Genomic DNA, 27542 nt, shown 5'->3' on the forward strand with positions numbered 1-27542 from the left:
CCCATATGGGAGACCTCGATGGAGTTCCTGGCTCCTGGCTTCGGCCTGGCCCAGCCCTTGCCGTTGTGGCCATTTGCAGAGTGAACCAGCAGTTAGAAGCTCTCGCTCTCTTGCTCTCTCTCTCTCTCTCTCTCTCTCTCTCTGTAACTCCGTCTTTCAAATAAATTAAATATATGTGTGTGTGTGTGTATTTCTTTTTAAAAAGGCAGCTTCTGGTACATCCCAGCAGGAGAGTGATGGCCCATAAGGACATCTTCCCTCCTCTGGGGTTGGGAGTAGAGATGGGTCGGTAATTAGAGACTGAGGTTAGAATTTTTTTGTTCCAAGGAGTGGCAGTGGGGAACTATTAAAGCTTGCGGAAAAAAACAAAGAAAACAGGAGGTGCTTTTTGTAGGAAAAAAGAGAAAGGAAAAGAGGCTGTGGGGACCCAGAGGAGGAGGAAGAGGCTGAAGTCCTCAGGGACAGGGGCCCTTTCTCTGGGAGTGGCCCTAGGGCAGGCCCCAGGAGGCTGGAGCGCACAGCGGCAGCCAAAACCCCAGAGGTGCTTCCGGACAGAGCAGAGAGCTAGGACTGGGGCGGATTTACTGGTGTAAACTTGGGTTCCTCTGATACCCGCCGAGCTGAACTGGAACAGGAAACCCAGCCCCTTCCCTTAACGTGCCTCAAGCCCTGCGGGCTGCAGGTGCTCTCTGTGCCCGGGGACCCTTGGCCACTCCCAGGCTGTAGCTCTCAAGCTTGGTGGGACTGCCGAATCGATGGGGTTGCAGGCTAGGAAGCCTCAAAGAAAGGGGGCTGGTCAACCTGCAGACCGTCCTGCAAGTCTCTCATCCATTCAGTGTGGGGCGGAGCCAGGGGTCTGCATTTGTATAGTTGCCCCTTGATCAGGATGGAAAGAACCCTCCCACCCTTCTAGAACCTCTGCCTTTGGGCAGGTGGGGTTATCCACTCAGGAGAGGAGAACGGAGGGGAGGGGAGGGGAGGAGAGGAGAGGAGAAGGGAAAGCAGGAAGAGAGGGAGAGAAACAAGGTCAGAGTAAGGTGTTTGGTCGTTTCGGTTACATACCCTGGTATATGGTTAACATTTATGGGAGGCTGTCGCCCTGGACTAGCCCCTTGCACCAGGCCCCATCAGACCAGAACAAGCCACAATGGAGTCACTCACACTCACGTGAAAGCTCCAAATTATCAGAGTGAAACCCAGTCGTCACCAAAGCTAAATTGTTCATCTGACCATCAGAGAAATCAGAAGGCGGAGGAAGGGCGGGGGGCGGGGCACAGCCAAATCCCTGCGAAAGCCAGCTGTAGCTGGCAGGGTAAGGAAGCCCCCCTCTCCCCCCCCCCCGCCCCGTTTTAATCCAATAAGGAGAGTAACTTTGAACCTAGCGGATGTATGCTTTCTTCAACCCTTTCCTGCCTAGAAAGCCATCGTCCTCTGTTCAGCTCACTGGAATACCCACTGTTTTCTAGAATGAGGTGCTGCGTAATTGTAGATTTATTTGTGAAAGCCAATTGGATCATTTAGCTCCGTCGACCGACCTTTTGAACCTGTGCATATAGGTAACCGCTTTGAGGAGAGAATGCATTTCTTTTTGAGGATCATGATAAAAAAAAAAAAAAAGTTGGAAAACTGCTCAGAGCTCTAAGGGGACCTGGGGAGCTGTGATGGGGGTGAGGGGAGCTGCTCCTGCCCCTCGGTGCTGGCCGTAGTCCACAGTGCCAGCATCCCATATGGGCACCAGTTCATGCCCGGACTGCTCCAATTCTGATCCAGCTCTCTGCTAATGTGCTTGGGAAAGCAGCAGAAGATGGCCCAAGTACTTGGGCCCCTTCATTCATGTGGGGGATCCGGAAGAAACTATTGGCTCCTGGCTCCTGGCTTCGGCCTGTCCAAGCCCTGGCCGTTGTGGCCATTTGGGGAGTGAACCAACAGATGGAAGACCTCTCTCTCTCTTTATCTCTCCTTCTCTCTCTGTAATTCTGACTTTCAAATAAATAAACCAATCTTGAAAACAAGAACAAAGTCTCCTTTCATGCACAAATAAAATAACTGGATATGTCATATACTGTTGGTGGTGACAAGCACTATGAAAAAGACTCGAATATTACAGGAAAGGGGGTGGCATGGCGGAGGTGCCAGTCTGGGAAGGATGACCCAACAGGGGCTCAGAGAAGCACGGGAAAAACCACGGCAGGAGAGTATCTGGGGCGGGAGCGTTCCAGGCAGAGGGGGTGGCAGGTGCGCGTCCCTTTTACTGCCATGCACTGTGCTCTCTCCTTGCCAAAGACCCTCACCCAGTTCACACGGTGTGAACACCTGCTCCAAGGAGAGTCACAGACCCTCACGTATACGTTCACCCCAGGCAGGACTGTGCTTGTTTTTGTAAAACTGGGGCGATGTGTGCCTCCTGCCCTATAACCTGCCCTTTCACCTGCTATGACATTTAGTTTTGGTCTTTTTAAATTTTTTAGACTTTTTTAAATGCACATTTTGGAAAGTACCATCCTCCCCCAGGCTTCGCTCCCTGGGCGGCAGACCCATCCTTGGCTTCCTGGTGGGTGGGGCCCTGGCCCCGTCCGCCAGCCAGCGTCCCCGGTGCCAGGACTGGAAGTCTCCTGGCTGCCAGGGGTAGCAGTGACTATCAGCACTGCGGCTTCTTCTCTTCCCGGCACTTTTCCGCAGCACAACCAGTTTCAGCCGTCACCCTGAAGACAAAGTCGGCAGCCAGTCAGAGCAGGCAAACTCAGACCACCTGGGTCCCCCAGGATGACGTCCAGGCCCCCCAGGCAGAATCTTCCTCTCCGATCAGGTCAAACCAAACTGGATGAGCCCAGATCTTGTCTCCAGAGGGCTCTTAGAACAAAACCACATCAGAAGAAGGGCATTACCAGACGGGGCCATGCCCAGAGAAAGCACCCGACTCAGGCGAAAGAGCCAAGAACAAGGATGAGATTTACGGAAGGCAGAGCGGCAGGCAGTAGGTTTTCTTACTTTAAGAAAAATAAAGATTTATTTATTTGAAAGGTAGATTTACAGAGAAAGAGAAGGAGAGACAGAGAAATCTTCCATCCACTAGTTCCGCTCCCCAAATGGCTGCAACAGCTAGGGTTGTGCCAGGCCAAATCTAGGAGCAAGGAGCTTCTTCTGGGTCTCCAGGGACTTGAGTCATCCTCTGCTGCTTTCCCAGGCACATTAGCAGGGAGCTGGATCAAAGTAGAGCAGTCAGGACTGGAATTGGCACTGCAGGCCATAGCTTAACCTGCTGGGCCACAGTGCCGGCCCCATATTCGGAAATATTTACGGAGCATCTTGCACTGTCCAATACCATGGCTCCTAGCCTCAGATAGCTATCTGAAGTTAAATTAATTAAAATAAATAAATTTAAAATTCAGTTTCTCCGTGGCACTAGCCCCATTTCAGGTACTTCATAGCTCCGTGAGGCTATTGGCTAGAGCGATGGACAGTGCAGACACAGGACATTTCCATTGTGATGAAAATTCTATGGTAGTACTATGCTAGGCCCTCTGTTAGACACCAGCTGTCCGTGTGTCCATCAGTGACTGTCCTTACGGAACTCACAGTCGGGTGAGAGAAACAGTAAGTGAAAAATCACACCACGCTGGGGACAGTGTGGGGGCAGTGGAAACTCGGAAGGATAGCTGAGCCAGTCTTCAGGAGGAGAGGGATGGTTGGGGAAGGCTTGGAGGTGGGGAGGGAGATGGCCTGTAAGCTGAGGATAAGTAGTTAGCCAAAGACGACTGAGAGGACATAATGGAGCTACTCTGGGCAAAGGGGACAGTGGGTGCAAAGATTCAAGGATGACAGGCAGGCCCCTGGCTCAGAAGGTAACAAGTGCAGCATCCCGGAGGCAGCATCGACATGGACTGCAGGAGCCCACGGCAGGGACGCTGTGGAGGAGATCCCTTCCCTGGGCTGAAAGGTGGACCCGAGGGCCAGCCCTCACACTCTGCCAAGGCAAAACCCCCTCCCCAGAGGCGACAACTAGCACGGTCAGTCGGAAGCTTCAAGTCGTCTAGACCACTAAACAAACACACTCTGTGGGTGGCAGAGGTGGAAGATGAAGTTAAAGGGATGTAGACTGGGCCGGCGCCATGGCTCACTTGGTTAATCCTCCACCTGCGGCGCCGGCATCTCATATGGGCACTGGGTTCTAGTCCCGGTTGCTCCTCTTCCAGTCCTGCTCTCTGCTGTGGCCCGGGAAGGCAGTGGAGGATGGCCCAAGTGCTTGGGCCCTGCACCCGCATGGGAGACCAGGAGAAGCACCTGGCTCCTGGCTTCGGATCAGCGCAGCGCCAGCTGTGGTGGCCATTTGGGGAGTTAACCAACGGAAGGAAGACCTTTCTCTCTGTCTCTCTCTCTCTTGCTATCTTAACTCTATCTGTCAAATAAATAAATAAATAAATAAATAAATAAAGAGAGAGAGATGTAGACCAAGCCTTATAGACCTAACGAAGGAGTTTGGACATGATGATCCTTGCATATCAGTTGTTTATTCTGTGTAACGAACCACCCTGCCGTTTACTGGTTTAAAACAGGAGCTGTTTATTTGCTCAGAAATCTGTGGGTTCGTACATTGGACTGGGCTGTCCTTCCTACGATCACTCATGTCGCTGCAGTCCTTCGATGGCTCAGCCAGGACTGGATAGTCTTACTCACATATCTGGCATTTGGTGACAGCTATTGGATGGACCGTGTCTCTCAAAGAGAGTAGTAGCCTGGTTGTCTTCCTATAGTGCATCGTTCCAAGAGGAAGATAATAGAAACTGTAAGGCCTTTTGGGACTTAAACCTAGATATTCCATAATGTCATTTTCCCTATTTTCTGTTGGTTAAAACAAGTCAGAAGGCCAGCCCCAGTAGAAGAAGCTGCAAAGAATTTGAGGTCATTTTTAATCAATCACACACTGGGATGATGATGATGGCTTGAAGCAAGTGGACAGAATTTTATATTTAGGAACATTTGGGAGGCAGAATTGAGACGTCTTGGGAATCGTCCTCCAACAAGGAAAAGAATGAGAAATTACAAAAGACTCCCAGATCTTGGGGTTGCATGGTTGGTGAATGGTAGCACTCAGCACTGAGAGAGAAAAAGAGGAGAAACAGGTTTAGAGGAAGAGGATATTTCCAGCGTGAGTCACATCAAGAAGGAGGCATCTGGAGCTAGGTGGGGCTGGGTGGGAGGCAGGTGGATATACAGGTCTGGCTCAGGGAGAGCGCTTCCTGCTGACCCCAGCTGGGGAGGCTCAGGTGCCTTAAGCCTCGAGCCTCTCCCTGGAGGCTGTCTCCCCAAAGCAGGAGCACCTGAGGGCAGGGATCTGGCAAGCATGTAGCTTCCCTGAACCTAGCCCAGTGCCCCATGACAAAGCAGTTAAGTCTACCCTGGTGTGCCTAGCCAGCCTGTAATAGGGAAGAGGGATTAACTTTGCAGGGAGAGCCCTTAGCTCTGAATTTAGGTCAATATTGCAAGGGGCAAAGAGGCAGGTCCCAGCTCCCTGCCAAGAGGAAATCTCCCCCAAAACAGGCCATGGACTCGGAACGTAATGAGTCCATCATCATGGAGGCAGCAGCAAGGGCTGGAGGAAGCCATCAGCGATGCTGTGGAGGAGATGTCCTTGCTCTGCCGCCTGCCAGGGGTGGGGTGGGGGTGGAAGATACAGACACTGGCCAACCCTGATATTCTTTTGTTTGCTTGTTTGTTTTTGTTTCCAACCCTGATATTCCGTGAAGGCAAGCTTCTCTTGCCACCCCCACTCCCCACACAAGCACCCAACTTTCAGAAACTTCACAAATCTTCCTTGAAGAAAGTGTTTCTGGGAGACAGAGCAACACCACCGGAGGTGCAAAAGAGATATTGGCTTGTCATTCATTCATTCAACAAGCTCCGACTACATACTAAAACCAGCGCTGTGTACCAGGAATACGGAGAGGAACTGACTTTGGAGGTGATGTTACTGCCACCTTAAAAACTGTCCAGCAGCTGCTGTTAGTTTTTGGAGCCTGCTTCTCATTTGGATCCCAAGAAGGTACTGATGACAGTTTCTTGCTGGACTGTAACAGTTTGATGAAAGGAGCCAGTAGAGGACGAGGGACGTGTCCGAAGGAGGGATCTCTCTAAAGGGCTGGAAGCTGGAACGACTTCCAAAGAAATAAGCAATATCTCTATTTACCCCAGCAATACATTGTTCCAGGGGAGGCGCTCTGGGTTCCGCTCCTGGGAGACTTCGAGCGAGCGGAACTGCGGTTCGGCGTCCAGCGAGCGCGCCCGGAGGCTTTTCGCAGGGACTCTCCCTAGCAACGCGCGCCTCGTTGCTAGGGGCGGAGGCGCGGGAGGCTGCGGAGCGCCAGGACTTCGGACGCCCTCTGGCCTCGCGTCCTGGCTGGCCCTAGGTACAGCTCGGCCAGCCCACGGTGGGTCTGGGGTCCAGGCGGGAGAAAGGAGCGCGGCGGGCAGATGTGGAGATGGAAGCCTTCGCGCTCTCTGTCCGCAGCCGCCCACCTGGCTGAAGCCGATGGAGGGCAGCTGTGGACTGGGAGGCTGTTGGTTTCCATCTCTCATTTCTATCCCTATAGATTAAAATAATAATAATAATAATAATAATAATAATAATAATAGTAAGCTGCAGCCGTCGGTATAATGGCAGAGAGAGGGGGCATTCGTGATCTGAAGAACCAGAAAGGCAAAGTGCTCACAGGTTGTCCGCAGCCCCGGGAGTTCTGGCCTACCTGCTGCCTACCTGTGTGACTGGCCGAGACCATCTAATTCCCTGGGCGGCAGGCTCCCAGATCGGTGTCTTTAAGGGTCGGAGCAGACCACCCTTCTGGTGCTTCTACCGGGGCTTGCGTTTCTCGTTGAGCACTGGTTTGGACGCCTTGGTCCCCCAGAGGGTAGGCTAGATGTGCTCAGAGGGAGATCTGGAAGAGGAAGGGAGCTAGGAAGCCAGCATTTGCAGGGACGATGGACCAGGGATGACCCGGGAAATAAGGTGCAGCCTACCCAGCTCTGCCCTGTGACCTTTAGCGAGTGACAGCCCTCGGGTCCCCAGTTTCTTGATGGAATCCAACAGTTGGCTATGTAGTGATGTGTGTGGAACACTATTGCAATGGAGAGTTCAGAGGGAATTCTCTGAGTTCCTCTTTAGAGTGACCGCCGGGTGTCTCCAGGCGTCTGGAAAGCAGATTGGACACAAATGGGTCCTGGATTCAGAGCTGGGCCTGGTTTCAAGAGGAAGCAACGGAGACTTCCAGAACCACAATGGGATTCACAGCCTTCCCCAAATCCCCCACAGGCCTGAAATCTGGGATGACTCGACTCGGGATGATTGCTCCTGGGACGGGACAATGTGTTGCTGGGTGTTTTAAAGGGCCTTTATGTGTTTGGGTCTTTTTTTTTTTTTTAAGATTTATTTATTTATTTGAAAGACAGAGTTGTGCATACACACAGAGAAAGAAAAGGAAATTCTCCATCCACTGGTTCATTCCTCAAATGGCTGCAATGGCCAGGGTAGGGCCAGGCTGAAGCCAGGAATTAGGAGCCTCATCTGGGTCTCCCACATGGGTGCAGGAGCCCAAGCACTTGGGCCATCCTCTGCTGATTTCCCAGACACATTAGCAGGGAGCTGGATTGGAAGTGGAGCAGCCAGAACATGGACCAGTGCCCATATGGGATGCCAGCATTCCAGGCTTAACCCACTGTGCCGCAATGCTGGCCCCAATGTGTTTGAGTCCTTAAAAAGCTCTCCACACAACACACTCTTCCTCTTAGTATGCCATTCATCCATTCCTGTGTACATTCTGCCAGGCCCTGCTCAAAGCATAGGTATAAAAATGGACAAGACATCGATTGCCCCTCCTCTCAAGTATATTTCATGTTCATGTATAACATGGTGAAAAATAACTGAATAATATTTTCATAGATTATTCTACTCATAATGGTACAAAAAGATAGACATTTTCCAAGTACTTTGTTCTTGGGATTTTTTATTTGCCTTACTGTATTACGTAACGAATGCTTGCCCTTACTGTGGTCAGTCACTCCGTTCAGGGGATACAAGTGGCTTGAGTTTAGTGTCCTCCAGCCTCAGAGGTCCAGTGGAGTAAGGTCTCTGTGTGGACTAGCTGGTGCACCCCGAGCAGTATGAGGAAGGGTGGAATTGCTGCTTCCAGTGTTACACTGCTAGTGTTGCAGTCGTGCTGCTAACCGCCATGTATTATTAACACTTGGCTGGGGGCTTCAGGGCACCAGCACTTGTAGATGTGCAGCATAGCAGCGTCTGTGGAATAGGACTGGCTGGATTAGATTGGAGTTTCAACTCTGCAACTTACTTGTGGTGTAAATTAGAACAAGTTCTGTCGTGCCCCCTAGCTCATTTTTCTCATCTGCAGAATGGTATGTAACGGATACATGCTGGTGTGTATAAAGAACCCAACAGTACCCACCAGTACCTCAGAGCCTTTGGAATAGATGACATGAGTGAGTAAGTACAAAGTACCAGGAGCAGTTCCTGGCACATGTTAGGTGCCAGTTCTGGCTCACAGACGTCAGTGATAGAGTTACTCTCCTGTTTTGCACGTAAGAATCCGAGGCTCAGGGAGGTTAAGCAGCTTGCCCAAGGCCACAGTGGGACTGTAATTCAGATTAGGAGACTAGTCCTAATTTAGACACTAATGCACTTAATGTTATTTTCACTATTCAGTACTACTTTTTTTTAATAAAGAATTACTTTATTTATTTGAAAGTCAGTTACACAGAGAGGGGAGAGGCAGGCAGGGAGAGAGAGAGAGAGAGAGAGAGGTCTTCCCTCTGCTGGTTCACTCCCCAAATGACCACAATGGCCAGAGCTGAGCTGATCTGAAGCCAGAAGCCAGGAGCTTCCTCCAGGTCTCCCATGCAGGTGCAGGGGCCCAAGGACTTGGGCCATCTTCTGTTGCTTTCCCAGACCATAGTAAAGAGCTGGATTGGAAGGGGAGCAGCTGGGTCTCTAACCAGCACCCATATGGGATGCCAGCAATGCAGGCTGTGGCTTTAACCCGCTGCGCCACAGCGCCAGCCCCTCTGTACTACTTTTATTTCTCAATAGTAAGGACTTCTTTGGGGGTAGGCATTTGATACAGTGGTTAAGATACCACTTAGGATGTGTGCATCCTGTATTAGAGTTCCTAGCTTTGACTCCGCGCCTCTTGCCCCCACCGCGTTCCTCCTCTCAGAACGAATCCACAGCAACAAGTCCTGACTCCATTTCTGATTCCAGCTCCCTGCTGCTGGAGATCTTGGGAGATAGCAGGTGGTGGCCTAAGTACTTGGATCCCTGCTACCCACAAGGGAGACACAGATTGTGCTCTGGGCTCCTGGCTTTGGCTTGCCTTAGACCTGGCTGTTACAAGACTGGGGGAGTGAACCAACAGATGGAAGATACCCTCTGTGTATGTGTGCGTGTGTGTGTTTGCTTTTTAAATAGATTTTTAAAAAATAAAAATAATTCATTTGGATTCTTAAAATATAAGAAAACTGTTTCCTCTTTGTAAAGTAAGTTTCTTCTTTATAAAGTAATGGAGACTGTGGACAAGAAGTCAAGAGATCCACCTATAATAATGTTTCTAGTCTTATTCTCCAGATCTTGTTTTTAAAGATTTATTTATTTACATGAAAGGCATAGTTTTAGAGAGAGAGATGCAGAGAGAGAGAGAGAGAGAGAGAGAGAGAGATCTTCCATCTGCTGGTTCACTCCCCAAATGACCAAAATGGCCCTGGGGCTGGGCCAGGCTGAAACCAGGAGCTGGGAACTCTCTCTGGGTCTCCCATGTGGGTGGCAGAGGTCCAAGAATTTGGGCCTTCTTCCATTGCTTTGCCGGGTGCACTCACAGCAGGTGGACTGGAAGTGGAGCAGCAAGGACTAAACTTGTGCTTTAATATAGGAGGCCAGCGTTGCAGGCAGTGGCTTAACTCCCTGTGCCGCAACACTGGCTCCCAGAAGTACTACCATATCAGTAAAAGCAAAATGTTGAACAGTGCATTTAAATCTATTTTGTATGTTTGAAAAGAGATATGTAGTTAACATTGTTGTATACTTACTCTAATTGTTGAAAATAATGATAGTTATAAAATCTTGTAATTTTGTTAGATATGTATTTCTTTGTGAAGGAAAACTTCACTTAATCTCTAATTAAACGAGTTCCTTATTTACCTTATAAATCTCGTCAGTGCAAACATATGCTTAGACAGAATGGAGATTAACTGGAGCATCTTTTCACGATTATAGAGATTAGAAGTGTCTGCTGAACTGTTTTCCAAAGGATAAACATTACAAATCATTGACTATGGCAGCTCACTAAGAAGACCCTATCGCTTTTCGGGTAAGTAGTTCTGAAAGTAATCTTTTTTCTAGAATGTCCTAGGACTCCGCTCCTTTGGGGAAGCCTGGCTCTCTGGAGAGAACAGCCAAGAATCCAATCAGTTTTAGAAAGGCCCAGTCCATTTATAGTAGCTGCAATTTCCAGTGACCTAGATCTGTGGATGACATCTGTCTTTAGTTTGATGACAATGCTGAAAAAAATGGGTTAGGGTGGCATGTAGGAAGCCCCACACCCTCTGTCTATAAATAACACAGGATCCTAAGCTTTTTGAAAATTATTCTGGAATTTTTCCCTCTTGGCACATCTTATATGAGCTATCCCAGAGAGTTGTACCGAGAGTGGCTGAGCTGGAAGGGACCTAAGATCCCTAACAAGTGTTTCTGTTTGCTCTGCAAGCCTGTTGGGGTGGAAAGAGAATACCGAGGGTCCTTTTCCTTAAGGGGCAGATAGGCTACTACAGAGCTTTTAGCCCAGCATCCTAATGTTGCAGAAGGGGAGGCTGAGGCCCAGAGTGGGGGATGGAACCACTGACGGATATGCTGACAGGAGGCAGGGCTGGGCGCGAGCTCAGGTTCCGGATGCTAAGCACAGTGCGCTTGCTACTGCGCTGAGCATCGGGGCTGCTTCCCTGTTCTTATCAGGAGATCAGTTCTGGCAGCTCCTCAGAATAGAGGCGGACGTTTTGCTGGAAAACTGTCTTTCGTACCGAGGGTATGAATGAGATTCCTGACGTGGTGGTGAGTTTCAGCTGCTGTTCTCTCTGTAGACGGTTCTTCGGAGAACTAAGCTGGTCACGCCCTCAGGAATTCTTTCAGCAGAACCCCAGGAGAAGTGGGGACCGGGTGCTCCCACCACCCCGTTAACTTCCCTCGGCCCTCTGGCGTCTCGGGGAATGGCTGGTGGCAGAGGACACCAGACCTGGAGTAGCTGAGATAAGGCCCTGGTCCGATTCCTTCAGTCCCAGCCAGTGTTTCAGCCACATTTTAGGCTTTGCTCTTTTCCTTCTGTTTCATGGAACAGGACCTGCACAAATGATGTGCTTTAGGAGCTGTGTCCTGAGTGAGGGAGTGGATGAGCATCTTTGGAGACATCATTTTTTCTCTTTCCTTTTATTTCTAACCTTGTGAATTAATGCAGACAATGCAAGTAAATCTGGAAATATTTCATTATTATTTTATTCTCATAAGTATCATCAAGTATTAACATTATTTAATTTCTAGGTCAGTAGCTGTCAAGCTTTTTAAAAATTGAAAAAAAAAAATTTACTTAAGGGCCAGCATTGTGGCATAGCGGGTAAAGTTGCTGCCTCCAGTGCTGGCATCCCATGTGGGTGCCAGTTCGAGTCCGGGCTGCTCCACTTCCAATCCAGCACTCTGCAATGGTCTGGGAAAGCAGTAGAAGATGGCCCGAGTCCTTGGGCCCCTGCACCCATGTGGGAGACCCAGAAAAAGCACCTGGCTTCAGATTGGCACAGCTCTGGCTGTTGTGGCCAATTGGGGAGTGAACCAGCAGCTGAAAGACCTTTCTCTCTCTCTCTGCCTCTCCTCTCTCTGTGTAACTCTGACTTTCAAATAAATAAATAAATATTTTTAAATATTTATTTAAATATTTATTTCAAATAAATAAATAAATATTTAAATATTTATTTAAATATTTTAAATAATATTTTAAAATATTATTTAATATATTCAATATTTAAATATATTAAATATTTAAATAATATTTTTAAATATTTGTTTAAATATTTGTTTCAAATAAATAAATAAATATTTTAAAATATTTTTGAATATTTATTTATTTGAAAGTCAGAGTTACACAGAGAGAGAAGGAGAGGCAGAGAGAGAGAGAGAGAGGTCTTCCAGCTGCTGGTTCACTCCCCAATTGGCCGCAACAGCCAGAGCTGTGCCATTCTGAAATAAATAAATAAATATTTTTAAAGATTTATTTATTTGAAAGTCAGAGTTACACAGAAAAGGGAGAAACAGAGAAAAATAGATCTTCTATTCAGTGGTTCACTTCCCAAATAGCCAGGGTTGGGCCAGGCCGAAGCCAGGAGCCAGGAAATTCTTCCAGGTCTCCCACATGGATGCAGGGGCCCCAACACTTGGGGCATCTTCCACTGCTCTCCCAGGTGCATTAGCAGGGAGCTGGATCGGAAGTGGAGCAGCTCGGACTGAAACCGTGCTAATCCCTTGCCCTATGGCACTGGTCATGGAAGCTTTGTTTCTTTAAGGCTTATTTTATTTATTTGAAAGGCAGAGTTAGAGAGAGGAAGAGAAATCTTCCATCTGTTGGTTCACTCCCCAAATGGCTGCAACAGCCAGGTAAGGCTGGGCCAGGGTGAAGTGAGGAGCCAGGAGCCAGGAGCTTTATCCAGTCTCCCATGTTGGTACAGGGGCCCAAACACTTGGGCCATCTCTGCTGCTTTCCCAGGTGCATTAGCAGGGAGTGGATCAGAAGTGAAGCAGCCAGGACTTGAACTGGTGCCCATATGGGATGCCAGCATTGCAGGTGGCAGCTTTACCTGCTATGCCACAATGCCGGCAATGAGCTTTTTTTTTTTTTTAAGATTTATTTATTTATTTGAAAGTCAGAGTTACACAGGGAGAGAAGGAGAGGCACAGAGAGAGAGAGGGGTCTTCCATCCGCTGGTTCACTCCCCAAATGGCTGCAATGGCCAGAGCTGTGCCGATCTGAAGCCAGGAGCTGGGCGCTTCCACCTGGTTTCTCATGTGGGTGCAGGTGCCTATGGACCTGGGCCATCTTCTACTGCTTTCCCAGGCCATAGCAGAGAGCTGGATCAGAAGTGGAACTGCTGAGATGAACTGGTGCCTGTATGGGATGCCAACACCTCAGGCAGTGGCTTTACCCACTACGACACAGCGCTGGCCCCTGTCTTTTTTAACCTTTTTTAGAAAAGATTTATTTATTTGAAAGGCAGTTGCATAGAGAGGGAGAGAGAAGAAAGAAAGAATGGGGGAGAGAGAGACAGAGAGAGAATCTTCCATCTACTGGTTCACTCTCCAAATCTGCAATGGCCAGGGCTGGGTCAGGTGAAGCCAAGAGCCAGGAACTCAAACGGGTCTCCAATGTGGTTGCAGGGTCCCAAAGACTTAGATTATCTTCTGCTGCTTCCCCAGGCACGTTAGCAAGAAGCTGGATTGGAAGTGAAGCAGCCGGAATTTGAACCAGCACTCATCAGGGACACCAGCATTGTAGGTGCCACAGCGCTGGCCTCAGCTGTCAGGGTTTTTGGCTAAAACTTCATTTCACCTTAAAAAAATTATTGAGGATTCCAAAGAGCTTTTGTTTATGTAGGTTATAAATTGGGGACAGATTTCTTCCATTTGAGATTAAAACTGAGACATTTAAAAAATATTTATAGTGGTCCTCCATCCCCATGTGTTCCATGGAACAATCCACCAACTGTGGATTGAAAGTATTTGAAAAAAATGAACATGTACTGACTTTTTTCTTGTTATTCCTTAGTCTAACAACTAGTTCCATAGCATTTAGATTATACTAGGTATTAAAGTCACATATATTAGGTACTATAAGTCACTTGGAGAGGATTTAAAGTGTACAGGAGGATGTTGTAGGATATGTGCAAGGCTATGCCATGTTATGGACGAGAATAGAGCATCCATAGATTTTGCTGTCCATGGGACCCTGAGACCCATCCACTGTGAACACCAAGAGGCAACTGCACTTACTAATTTATAACAATGATAAGTCTACTCTATTTTAACATAAATAGTGTAATTTTACAAAAAATAAAACAAAAGCAAATTAGTTAGAATGGCATTACTTTGGATTTTGCAAATCTGTTTAATATTTGGCTTAAATACAAGACCTTTGTGTTCTCGTATGTGCTTTGCGTTCAGTTTATTGCACTATATTGTTCGGATTGAAGTAGAACAAAAAAATCAGGTCTTGGCAAGAGACATAGCTGGAGAAGAGGAGCCCTCCTGGGCTCCCTGGAAAGCTCTCAGGGATCTCCCCGAGTCCTCAGATCCCACTGGGAGAACTGCCAGTCTTGGTCATGGCTGACATGGTGTCCTGTAGCGTCATTGTGTCTTAGCGCTTCCTTCTTGTTACCTAGTCACTCCATAATCTTGGTGCTCGGATTTAAGGCAGCACCTCAATGAAAGTGTTTAAAAACAGTCCAGCAAGCAAGGAAGGCTCAGCCTTTTAGAATAACCAAGGCTCTTCTATTTTGAGCAGCTTTACCAGTGTAAATTATTTTGTATGTCAATTACATGTATTTTATTGTAGAATGCATGTAAGATTTGCCATTAATAACACTGAATGCATAGACGGGGTTTTGCAGCCATCACTATTGTCTCATTCCAGAACATTTCCATCACCCCAAAAGGCAATTTCTGTACTTATTAAGTAGTCACTCCCCATCCTCCTCCTCACCCCAGCTCTTGACAGCCACTAGTCTGTTTTCTTCCTCTGTAGATCTGCCAACTATGGACACTTCTTATAAATGGAATTATACATTTCTGCGACTCGCTTCTTTTGCTTAGCGTGCTGTTTTCCAGGTCCATCGTGTACCAGTATTTAATGCCTCTTCGTGGCTGATTAATACCCATTGCATGGCCAGATCAGAGTTTGTGCATCCTCCATTGCTGGGCAGTCGAGTGTTTTCCCCGTTTAGCTATTGGGAACTGTGCTACCAGGAGCATTTGTGAACAAAATTTGGTGTGAACACTTGTTTTCAGTCCTTTCGCCTGTATGTCCAGGAGCAGGATTGCTAGATTGTGTGTTCAACTTATTGAGGAGCTGCTTAGTATTTTTTACAATTCATTTTTTGTTTTATCTGTTGGTGTTTTATTGGAGGCCACGGTCCAAGGGCCAGAAGAGTGAAGAGGAAAAGCAAATGCATATAATTAGCCTTTACACATCTCCAACAGATTTATTTTTTAAAGGGATGAATTGAGAGAAAAAAAATGGGGAAGACAAGTATGGAATAGAAAATAAATACAAATGTAAGCTTTTTGGCCAACAATTAGCCTTTTTTTTTTAACAACAACAAAAAAAGGAATTTGTTTGGCTGGCGCCGTGGCTTAACAGGCTAATCCTCCGCCTTGCGGCACCGGCACACCGGGTTCTAGTCCCGGTTGGGGTGCCGGATTCTATCCCAGTTGCCCCTCTTCCAGGCCAGCTCTCTGCTATGACCCGGGAAGGCAGTGGAGGATGGCCCAAGTGCTTGGGCCCTGCACCCGCATGGGAGACCAGGAGAAGCACCTGGCTCCTGGCTTCGGATCAGCGAGATGCGCCGGCCACAGCGGCCATTGGAGGGTGAACCAACGGCAAAAAGGAAGACCTTTCTCTCTGTCTCTCTCTCTCACTATCCACTCTGCCTGTCAAAAAAAAAAAAAAAAAGGAATTTGTCTTTGATATAGCTAAACTACCATTATTGTGCTTCACAAAGTGAACGGTACGTATTAATCTTTTTCCTAAACAGGGACCACAACTTTCAGAAGCAGCCACAAGGGATGCTGTTACTCAGGTGCCAACCAAAGCAAAGTCCACCGCGGAAGGTTTTCTGTAGGCTCTGCACCAGGATGGGGAAACTGCAAAGCAAACTCAGACACAGTACTTGTAACAAATACAGGTACGGCGCTCCCACCCGGCATCCCGGGTTTATCTTGCCCTGTCCCAGCCCTCGGCTAGGGAAAGGAAGGCCCGGAGGGAGTATTGATGACCTCCCCGAACCGCTGGGTCTGTTTTCTCTTGGATAAGAACCAGTCAGCTCAGTAGCCTGCACAGCCTGCATCCGATCCCACGCGTGGAGGGGCTGCGCATCTTTGGAATTAGCCTCTGGTGCCAGCAGGGGCTCCTGGCTTCAAGACTCTGCTTTATCAGACGCCAATCACTCAGTCATCCTGGGGTTTTCCGAGTAGATAGTACCGCTGCTCGCCATGTCCGTGGGTCTCCTTTCTCTGCTGCGTTTCCCTTTCCCTTAGGCCACACAGTTCCTCCCCTCCTTCCCCTGTCCACTCCTGGGCCACGGGGCCTCTCATTTCCTCTCCTGTCGTCAGCAGGTCCGATGGAATTACGGAAGAGAGAATCCAGACAAAAGCATGTCCAGAGTACAGCCCTGCTCACACGGACGCCGTCTCTGTTGTCGCTGCTCTGACCTCAGACGTTTGTGTCTCCGGAGGAAAAGATAAGGTGGGGTTTGCAGGAAGCCAGCTGGCTGCAGGGAAGAGAAAATTCTTTTCCAGGAAGCCTGGGTTTTGTATTTCTCGCAGCAGGGCTGGTGAGGGGAGAAATGTGGCTTTGGCGTTTGGACTCCTGCTCTGCCTGTGCCTGTTACTCTGGCAAGGCTTGACGTTTTTTGAGCTTGCGTCTCCTTACCTGTGAAGTGGGGTAACAGTGTCAACCTTAGTACTAATGACGGTTGTGAAGATCATCTGAGAAGACAGGGCTAAGAGCCCAGCACTGTGCCAGGCCAGACCACCCCCTTGTGTTTTATGATGGCAAGCGTCATTATTCCTGCTGCTCCCTTTTTACACCTGCACACAGACACCGAAGTTCCGTGTCAACAAAAGGAACTGTCTAGTCTCTTCTGTGCCGCTCTTTGGACAAACATCTCTAACCGGTGTGCATCAGGATTCCTTCTTTTTATATTTTTGCCCTTCTTACGTTGTCATTTGACTCTGATTGCCTTTTCTCCTTCGTATTTGGATCTGTCATAACGCTCACAGCTACGATATTGCTAGCAAACATGCTGATCCTTTTTGTAGAGATTAATCCTAATAATGCCTCTCATTTTCATTAGGCTTTTGGAACCTCCAAGTTCACCTTGCATAGTAATGTATCTCACGGGTTCCATGACGCGCAGCTTTCCACACTGCAGCGCCTCTGAAATCAGGAGGTGTCTAAGTTTCAGTTTAATTGTCAGCATTGTGTCTTAATATCTGGATCATCGTAGATGTAGATATTTTTACTCTCATGAAGTGCTCCCATCTCTGTGAGGGGTAGATAGGGCAGGGATTATCCTCTCCATTTGGCAGATTAAGAAGCTGGTATTTAACCAGGTCAAGCACAGCAGGCTCTGAGTCCATTATAATAGATAACTGCATGCTCTCTAGCAATGGACCATGGAGACCCGCTGGAAGAGGCTTTGAAAATCCTGGTTAGGGAGAGAAATGCTTACAATAAAATATTCGAGTGTACACCTGAGAAAAGGCAGGAAACTTTTAGCAATGATTCTCTTTGGCAGATGGGATTATGGGTGAGTTCTTTTGTAAAACAACTGTGAACTGTTTCACAACAGGGCGAATCTACTTAACGGTACTGATGAACCGAACACTTTAAAATTCAAATGACCAAAGACAACTGAGAAAGTATAGTCCAGGTTTGTGTTTGGCTCAACAGTTAAGCTACTGCTTAGGATACCCATATCCCATTTGGGAGTGCCTGGATTTAAGTCCTGACTGCCCCCTCTAGTCCAGTGTCCTACTAGTGAACACCCTGGGATGCAGCAAATGGTTGGATCCCTAGCACCCCCTTGGAGACCTGAAGAGTTTTAGACTCCTGGCTTTGGTCTGATTCGAACCTGGCCATGCTGGCATTTGGGGAGTGAGCCTGCAGATGGGAGATCTCTATGTCTTTGCCTTTCAAATAAAGAAAATAAATAAAAAGTTAAAAGAAAAAGAAGTAGGGGCCGGCATTGTGGCATAGCTGGTAAAGCCGTCACCTACAGTGCTGGCATCCCATATGGGCGCCAGTTCTTCTCCCGGCTGCTCTACTTCCAATCCAGCTCCCTGCTAATGCTCCTGGGAAAGCAGTGGAGGTGGTCCAAGTCCTTGGGCCCCCGCACCCGCATGGGCAACCTGGAAGAAGCTCTGGGCCCCTGGCTTCAACCTGGCCCAGCCCCAGCTGTTGCGGCCATTTGGGAGTGAACTAGTGGGTGGAACATCTCTCTCTGCCCCTCTCTCTCTCTTTGAAACCCTGCCTTTCAGATAAATAAAAAATAAATCTTAAAAAAAAAAAAAAAAAGCAGCAGCGGGAGGTGTGGTGCCGAATGAGTAAAGGCTGGTTTCATTAGGTAAAGACTTTAGTGAGTGATTGAACTGAAGTATTCTATGATTCTCCCAGACAGTGGTGGCCTATAACTGGAAAACTGGAAGTGTGGTGAAAAGGTTCAAAGGACATGAACGTGAAATCACCAAGGTAATTGTCAGATGGTTATTGTTATGAATTCCATGCATGTCTGTCTCATGGGCTAGACCTGTCTTCAAGGGGGCTGAAACATCTGAATTTATAGCTTAGCATAGTACTCACCCAACAATATAAAGGTGTTATTATTAAGGGAGAATAATGGGTACACTACTTGCACTGTAATGATATACCACATAAAGAGGGGAGAATAGCACAACATTGAGAAAAAAGTGGAAATTTGAACTGAATGGGTTTCCCATTCATAGATTCCAAATGTGGGTATTATTCTTTGAAAAAGTGGGTATGGGTATGTTTGGCCTAGCAGTTGCAATGTGAGGTTGGGATGTCTGAATCCCATATGGAATACCAGGGTTTGAGTTCTGATTTCTCATCCGATTCCAGCCTCCTGCTGATGCAGACCCTGGGGAACAGCTCAAGTAGTTGGGTCCCTGCTACCCACATGGTTGCCCTGGATTGAGTTCCTAGCTCCCAGCTTCTGCATGGCCCAGCCCCAGCCACTGAGGCCATTTGGGGGATGGGAGCTCCCTCTCTCTGCCTGCCTCTGTCTCTGTCTCTCTCTACCTCTCAAATAAATAATTTTTTTTCTATAAAGTGGGTATGGGGTGCGAGTTAAGCAAAGCCACCATTTTCATTCTCAAGCCTAAAGCTACAAGCACACAGAGTGACTTCTGGCTTGGTTTTGGTTTTCCCTGAGCAGGTAGCCTGCATTCCCAAATCGAACCAGTTCTTTAGTGCCTCTCGAGACAAGATGGTCATGATGTGGGACCTGCATGGCTCCGCGGAACCCAAGCAGCAGCTGTCTGGCCATGCCATGGTGGTCACCGGCTTGGCTGTGAGTCCAGGTAGAGTAAAGTAGATCTCCTCCCAACAGCTCTGGGCTTCCCCAGCAGCCCTGCGCAAGCCCCATCTCAAAGGCTGTATTCTCACCATTGTTTCCAAAGACTCGTCACAGCTGTGCACTGGCTCTCGGGACAACTCCCTGCTTCTGTGGGACGTGAGGACTGGACAGTGTGTGGAGAGAGCATCTGTCTCCAGGAACCTGGTATGAACTCAAGCGTGGCACAGGGCAGGGCAGCGGAAGAGAGCATGAGACAGGGAAGGAAAGGGCTTGGGAGAGAGATCAGGAGACCCACAGCAGGCAGCAGAGCCTTGGGTCCTAACTGCTGCCTCCCCACAGCCTTCTGTGAGACCCTGGTCTCTTGGGGTTATTGGGTAAGATGACCCCGCAGATCCTGCCACTAGTTTATATTGGGTTAGTGAGCCAGGACAGTTCCTGTCTTCCAGGGGCTCACAGCTAATGCTGCTGTGTGTTTTTCATATGTCACATCGTGCAGAGAAATAACATTACCTTGTTCTTTGTGTATAATTTGCTCTGTTTTTGAAGAGCAGTCATTTTCTGGTAGCAGATTGGTATTTAAAATGTGTAGCCTTTGGGGGTGTCAGTCCTGCCTGGCATCAAGTCATGGCCGCATCACTTGTTAGTGGTGTATCCCAAGAAAAGAGCCTTAGGCTCTTAAGAGTTTCAGTGTCTTCATTTATAAAATGGGGACAGCTGTATCATCTGATAAGGTTCAGAGGATGAAATGAGATAATATAAATGAGACGCCTGCCATTACACCTGGCGCACGGTAGCTGTTCCTTTAGGAGTTGTCCAATTTCATCATAATCATCTTTTCTGATTTCAAAGACGACTCTCCGTGGCAAGATGTGTTTGCCCCCATGTCTTCCATATTTGTGGAGGTTGTTGGAAGAAAAGAAAATCCTGTTACCTGGGTTGTTCAGAGAACTCTTCCACGTGCTGCAGTTGGGGCTCAGGGTTAAAGAGGACCCTCCCTCTCTTCCTGACTCCCGTGAGCTTAGAGCTTTAGGGGTCTCAGCTTAGAGAGGGGCTGCCACCTGGCCAGCAGTTCTCTGCCACCTGGCTGGGGCTTTAGGGACTCTGCCCCAGCTGCGACCATTGCTTCCGAGGCACAGCAAAACTGATTGGCATCCACAAAACACGAAACCACTCTAAGCCAAACTTCCCAGCTCTACAGCCTCGAGAAGAGGCAGAGATGGTATCTAGCAGAGTTTACGGGCAGTGCAGCAGAGGCATGACTTGCTATGGGGACGTTTTAAGAAGTGTGCTTTCTGCAGGTCACACACCTGTGCTGGGTCCCCCGGGAGCCGTGTATCCTGCAGACCTCTGAGGATAAAGCCATCAGGTGGGCTCACCGAGCGGCGGCAAGGGTGGTCCTGCTGAAGGCTGTGGCTCCCATGCTCATGGGACCGTTCCCACACAGCTTCTCCGCACTGCTGGGTGCTCCCCATGGCCTCCCATGCTAGGGCCTCTCTGATCAGGTCCCCTGGGTTCGAGGTTGGGTGCCATGGTATCAGCCCAGAAGGAAGCCCCAGTTCTTGATGCTGTCGAATCCACTGATGCGGCCAGCGCCCACTGTGCCCATGTGCTCGCTCAAGCCCGGGGTCAGTCACTGGCTTGTCCCACCCCTAGGCCGCCTGGCTGTACTTGCTCCGCCTCCCTCACTGCTGGTGTTGGTGTGCTCAATCACCAGTCCTTGGCGGGAGCCCGCCCAGGCTCGCAGGGGTGGGGGTCAAGCCTCCCGGGAGTCAAATGACGCCAATAGTTCTTAGATGGAGAACACGACTAGGAACTTTGGACCTCAGAGGAGATCCTACTTAATGATAAGAATGGTAGGATAAAGGGATTAAAAAAAAAAAAAAAAAAAAAGCTCCCAGTCTACCCTATGACCAAGTGTGGCCAAAGCCTATGAATCTTTTGTATCTTTTGTATCTGATCCTGGGATGCTAGCTGCTTCTGTATCCTAAGTATCTTTTTAAAAACTTAAATCTCAGGTACAGAAATATCCTGTTATTAAAAGAAATGCCCTGAAGGATTAAATTAGTAAATTAACCTCTGCAATGAAGGCACTTGGTCTGAAATCCTATTAACTGAACTCAAAATAGAAAGAACTCAGATGTCATTCACTTTGCTACCTTCCTAACAGCTTTAGATCTTGTCTCGGACGCTGGTGTGGCTTAGAAAGCGTGACATCCCACTGTGGCTACCCTAGGCAGCCAGGAGCCGAGGCCTTCACATTAGCAGGAGGTGACAGGAGTGTCTCAGACATGCTTGCCACAAGCTCATTTCTGCTTTGCCTGCTTTCAGGTTATGGGACAGTCGAGGGCTACAGGTGGCTCACGTGTTTCCAGCCAAGCAGCACATTCAGACGTACTGCGAAGTCAGTGGGGACGGACACACGTGCATCTCCTGCAGCAGTGGCTTCGGTGGGGAAGGCTGCGAAGCCACGGTAATTGTGTGGGTCCAGGTGTCTGGTCGCTAATGACCAGGTTATCTCCTCTGGCCTCTTGCTGTTAGATGGACTACACAGGCTTCGCTCCACTAACAGCTCAGGCCTGTTTCAAGTGCGTACTGGGAGTGATCCTTTGCACATCCATTAACCTAGGGCTCTCTGAATAGGTAGCAGACAAGAGGACTAGGCTGAGAGTGAAGAGAGGGCAAAGCCGGACACAGAACCAGTTTGCTGATGGCAGAGCTTACGAGAGGGACTGCTTGAAGAACCAGATCCAGTCCCACTGCACAGGGGGCCACAGTAAAGGAAGTTCGGCTCTTTAGGGCCCTCCATCCCCCGCCCCCTTCACGCATATCCTCCCTGGAGTTCACTCTCAGGACGGGTTGCCAAGGCTGCTCCCCAGCCCCTTACCTCCGCACTCGTGGAGTGTCAGCCAGCAGGAGTGTGTGGGGTCCTGATAGGACAACTACAGCCCCCATTCTGTCATGCGTTTATCATGTGCCAGACACTGCGCTGGGCACGCTACACACTTTCCCACGTAGTCCGCAAACCCCGTGAGTTGTATTCTGTTAGAATTCCGGTTCTACAGATGAGGAAATAGAGGCATGGCAGTTGAAATCTCTTGCACAAGGCCACCCTAGCAGGTGGTGGATTGGGGGCTGCAGGCTTGGGATGTTGCATCTCTTCTCCAAACTAAGCGTTTCTGGCTCTTACAGCTATTCCTTGAGTGACATGGTCTCCAGCGATTTCATTATTTTTTGGACACAGTTTCATGAATACTGTTCTACAGGGGTGGTCTGACCTGAATCAGTAAGGGTGGGCCTGGCAGGACCGTCGCTTCCCTTGTTGAAGACACTAGGTATTAAACCGCATGTCAGTAGCTCTATGTACTATGAGAAGATGCTCTTAATCTTGGGGCTCCCACAGATGCCAAGAGGCTGATTTAAGGAAGCTCTTGAGTTGTCTTGGGAAGCAAGTCTTACTCCATCATGCTGTAGGCCAGGGAGCTGTTACTTCCCCAGCCGGGACTTGGGCAGCAACCCTTCCATCGTATCCTTAACCAGGGCTGTCTGGGACTTGGCTGATGCGAAAGTAATCACTGGATGTGTAGGTGGTTGGGTGTACGGGATGGGAAAGGTAAGGCGTCCATCTAGCAATGGGAGGAGGGGCATGACTACAACGCACGAAGCATGCGTGGTGCTCGACCTGTGTGATGAGCTGGCTCCTATTACTTTGCAGTTGTGGGACCTAAGGCAGACACGGAACAAAATATGTGAGTATAAGGGACATTTCCAGACTGTTGCTTCCTGTATCTTTCTACCAAGAGCACTGGCCCTGATGCCTGCAATTGCTACCTCATCCCATGACTGCAAGGTGAAGATTTGGAACCAAGATACTGGGGGTAAGGAACCTGCTGCCGGTGCTTCTCAGAAGACACAGAGCCCTGCAGGCTTCCTTAAAGCTCTTTCCCTGTTGCTTAGCATGTACAAAGCCACCCATCTCCTGCCCATTAGCTAGCCAGCCCGTTAAGACGTAATGCCAGGAAGCCAGACTCTCTCCTTCAGCCTCTGGTTAGTAGCCATTACTGTGTGTCCCCTGGTGCCATGATGTGTAGACACGTTCCTAAGGGCTCAGATGTGTTTAGTTCTTACGCCTTTCCTACCTCAGCCTCCTTATCCGTGTCTGGGAAGGGGAATACGAATTGGATCTTCTGAATCCCCTCTTCAAGGACAAAAATGAGAGCCTCAGCGCCCAGCGGGGTGGGAGGAAGTGAGGCTCACCCAGACCTGGCCCTGTTCTGACTCTGTAGGAAAACTTTCAGGTCACCACAAGGTCAGGCGCTTCAGAGCACCAGAAAGGTGATGTCTGTGGCACTGACTCCCCAGAGTCCTTGAGACTGGAGCCAGCACCTACTGGCCAGCCACTAATTATTCAGAAATTGTCCAAGCTGGTTTAAACCTTTGTGAGCTTAAAATGTGCTCATGGTGGGAGAGTTTCCTGCACAGGCGCTGGAATAAGTGCTGTTTTCTTCCATCCAGAAACCTGGTTTGCCAGCACCTCACTGCCCCCTTGACACAGGGTTACGCCAGAGACAGGGATAGCATTAATTTAGAGGACTCCAAGCCAGATCGGTCCTACTCAATCCTCCAGAAAATTCAGCCACCATCCCCCACCCCTGCGGGGGGAGGTGAGGACAGGGGCAGGACCGGGGGCAGTGGCACTTCGCAGATGGCTGCAGCCACCAGCAGACGTCCCCAGTAAGGGCCTGCTGTCCCCTTGCCTGGAGCTGGCTGCTTGAGCTGCCCGGGTGTAATGGCTGCAGGTGGGTGGGGAGAGCTGATGTTAATGACCGCGGCCTAAGGCCAGCAAGAACCAGCTCTGAAACATTGAGCTGACTGCGTGGCACCCGTGCCCTGCCAACTGTGGGTGCACGTGACATCCTTGGCAGAGGTGGAAGGAGACTGAGTCGGCTGGAAACCCATGAAGACCACCTTCCAGGTACCCCGTCCTCCTTTATCTTGAAGAGAGCCAGCGGCTGCAGGTCTGTCTCCTTAGCTATTTTTCCTGCCCTGGTCGCTGCCTGTTCTCTGGGCAAGAAACAGAGGGCACCTTTTCAGCATGGCCCTTGTGTGATAAACAGCCTGTCTGGCCTGGGTACCACCCTCTGCTGTAGACATTGTGGGTTGACCAAAGTTCTGACTTCCCCATGGGTGCACTTTCTTTTGAGCACGCGGGGCCTCTCTTACGTGGTTAGATTCACCTGTGTGTGCAGCGCTCACTTTATTTCCTTGCATGGCTCATAAAGACCTTGTGTTTCAAAATATAGTCAGGCACCATATAATGGCACTTTGGCTAAAAACAGACCCCGTACATAATGGTATTTACCATATAGCCTAGGTATGTAGTAGGCTACACCTACATTCCATGATGTTCGCACAATAAGGAAAGCACCTGATGGTTCATTTCTCAAAATGTGTGCCCTGTCCCCTGCCAAGGGTTAAGCCATGGGTGATGTGTTGTCCTCCGGGCCTAACCTGCTGGCTCCGCTCTCCTTCCCCAGCCTGCCTGTCCACCTTGCCTCTGGATGGATCGGGGCCCTTGACTTCCCTGGCCGTTGGCGACACCGTCTCCTTACTGTGTACAAGTTTCAACAGAGGAATTCACTTACTCAGAGTGGACCGCAGCCGAGGACTGGAACTGCGGGAAGTGGCAGCGTTCTGAGACCGAGAGACTCCCTGGACAACAGCAGACCACGGCCCACCTTCCCCAGTGTGGCGTTGTCTTTTCCCAGTGGGCTGGGGGGAGCAGGTCTAGGGCTGCAGGCCTTTGCTGGTGTTCAGTTAGGCGTTAGATCAGTGGTGGGAGTCGTCTGAGGTCCTGTGGTTCACAATCAGGTATCGAGGTGCGAAGCCTGGACCTAATTTTGGAATTACTCTTCCAAAAAAATGTATTGCTCAAAACGCTGACCTGCGGGTGTTAAGAGTGGTCGGCCTCTGTCTGAGGCAGAGTGTACGACCTGAGTCTGTTACTCTGTAAGATGAAAAAAGGTGAAAGCTAATCGGGATGGGGACTCCACGGAGGAAATGGGTTGTAAACAAGGAGTTTAAGCGACAGTCGCTGCCTACCAGCAATGGGAAGAATCAGAGTTAGGGCAAGAAAGCGACAGCCTTGGCTCCACGCCAAGTCTCATAGTGGGAAGTGGTAAATCCGGCCCTGCTCCTGGTATGTTCCTAGACCAGTGCCGGTGAGTTTGCAGGAAAGTATGCCCTCAGATGGCTTGAAGGGCCGACAAGTTCAAGGGCATTGCTGAGAATTATAGGAGTTACCAAACCTGTTCCATGGAGAAGAAAATGCAGAAGCTCAAGGATTACGGCTAAAAAAAGAGTTCGTTTGCAATGTTAATACTTTTTTATCTGGTGAAATATTAATTCCTGGGCACGGCCAGAGTGAGACAAAGGAACCTCTGAAATGCCGTAGAGACATAAAGAGAGGGGTGAAGTCAACTAACTGTGCCCAGCACTGAGCCCCTTCCGAGAAGGAGGGCCAGGGTGCTCAGGGCTGCCCGCGTGCCCCTGCAGGCAACCCCACCCCCCTGCCTTCAGACAAACCCTGACACGAGGCAGCCGAGGCCAGTAGAGTCCCAGCCAGGGGCGGCTTCGGTTTGTCTTCCCTGGTCCCAGCAGCCACAGCCACCCGCCTTGTCCCCCTCCTGCTCCTCTTTGAGCCCCAGGGATGGGCAAAGCCACCCCTGAGCATGAATCCCCACGCCTGCATGTAGCTGGCTGATCTCGGGCAGGCTGTGGGGCCGCAGCTCTCTCACTGGAAGCCCTCGGGGGACTGGGCAGAGCTGTAGTAGATGCCAGGCAGGGCAGAGGCTGCTGACTGGCTGCCCGAGCTAATTACTCCCCTCTCTGTCCAAGCCAGTGTCTTGTCCACACTGCCATCTGCTGGCCCTTCACCCATCCTGCCTGCATCATATTCTCTGTCCTGTCTGTCATTGTTCAGCCTGCCTTTGAACTCTTCAGCTGTGGCTCTTTGAGCTCTGGAAGAGGGGAGAACTAACAGGAGAGGAAGTGACGTCATCGAGCACCAGCGAGGGCTAGTACCTTTATTCCCTCTGCAGTTCTTGGTATTTCCACTTCACAGGTGAGGAGACCGAGACCCAGAGGCGCGCTCTGAGTCATGCACATGGAAGGGGAGAGCTGAGACTTGCTTCTGGTTCTGCCCGACTCAAAGCCACACCGTTTCCTTTTACCCCTTCTGCCTTTGCATCGTGTCACAAAGCTTTTCTGTGCATTTTAAAAATGCATAGATGACGGGATCAGTGCTGTGGCGTAGCAGGTAAAGCCGCCGCCTGCAGCACCGGTTCGAGTCCCGGCTGCTCCACTTCCAGTCCAGCTCTCTGCTAAGGCCTAGGATAGCAATAGAAGATGGCTCAAATCCTTGGGCCCCTGCACCCACACGGGAGACCCAGAAGAAGCTCCTGGATCCCGGCTTTGGATTGGTGCAGCTCTGGCCATTGTGGCCAATTGGGGAGTGAACCAGCGGGTAGAGGACCTCTCTCTCTCTCTCTCTCTCTCTCTCTCTCTCTCTCCCTGCCTCTTCTCTCTGTGTAACTCTGACTTTCAAGTAAATAAATAAATCTTTTAAAAAAAAAAAAAGGAATTCATAGCTGATGCCGTTGTTTGTATTTTTGAGACCAATCCTTCACTTCTTGACTCTAAGGGAGTCCCCGGGCCAGGTGCGCAGGGGTAGCAGACACGTGTCTCAGGGAAGTTTCTAGCATGCGCTGGGTTATTAGTGCTGTGGCAGACACTCTCTTAGAAGAAGGGCAGGCAGCAAGAGAGGAGCTCCGAGGGAGTGGTTGGGAGGAGCCCTAGGGGAGGGGGCAGCCGCGGTGGGAAGGCGCGTTCAAACGAGAACAGAGCAGGTCTCTGGTCAGGCAGGAGGGTTCTGTTGCCAGTGAACTTCCCCCGACTCTGCCTGACGACAGAATTCCTTACCCGCACATTTTTCACTAGAGAAGACATGAAGAAATGCTCGTGTTAGTAGAGCCTCCCCCTGCCCCGGTCTGAGAGGTGCAGTCGGATACTCGGAGCTAAAATTCACTCCCTGAACTCCTCATGTCAGTGGCCGCCCCTCCAGACTCACGCAGGTCTAAAGG

At 49.5% G+C, this 27542-nt stretch overlaps 1 protein-coding gene across 2 annotated transcripts; it reads left to right on the plus strand.

The window, feature by feature from the left end:
* Window positions 1–6340: 6340 nt before the first annotated feature.
* Window positions 6341–26198, plus strand: WDR31 (WD repeat domain 31). Of its 2 annotated transcripts, none has more exons than XM_062206924.1 (11): window positions 6341–6425; window positions 10274–10367; window positions 15841–15990; window positions 16421–16550; window positions 18483–18557; window positions 19264–19408; window positions 19508–19608; window positions 20703–20770; window positions 21733–21874; window positions 23117–23279; window positions 24939–26198. In XM_062206924.1, exons 3-11 carry the CDS (start codon window positions 15872–15874, stop codon window positions 25097–25099), a joined length of 1104 nt encoding a protein of 367 aa, XP_062062908.1. In that variant the 5' UTR covers window positions 6341–6425; window positions 10274–10367; window positions 15841–15871; the 3' UTR covers window positions 25100–26198. The 2 variants fall into 2 exon arrangements, with proteins under 2 accessions (XP_062062908.1, XP_062062909.1); XM_062206925.1 differs by having other exon boundaries at window positions 6349–6404.
* The last annotated feature ends 1344 nt before the right edge of the window (window positions 26199–27542 follow it).

Source organism: Lepus europaeus, chromosome 12 (assembly GCF_033115175.1).
Source record: "Lepus europaeus isolate LE1 chromosome 12, mLepTim1.pri, whole genome shotgun sequence".
Lineage (NCBI taxonomy): Eukaryota > Metazoa > Chordata > Mammalia > Lagomorpha > Leporidae > Lepus > Lepus europaeus.

Coding starts and splice junctions, on each gene's coding strand:
- WDR31 (XM_062206924.1), top strand. CDS start 15,872: ATGCTGTTACTCAGGTGCCAACCAAAGCAAAGTCCACCGCGGAAGGTT. Junction 15,991..16,420: donor AGTACTTGTAACAAATACAG/GTACGGCGCTCC, acceptor TGTCGTCAGCAG/GTCCGATGGAATTACGGAAG. Junction 23,280..24,938: donor TTGGAACCAAGATACTGGGG/GTAAGGAACCTG, acceptor CTCCTTCCCCAG/CCTGCCTGTCCACCTTGCCT.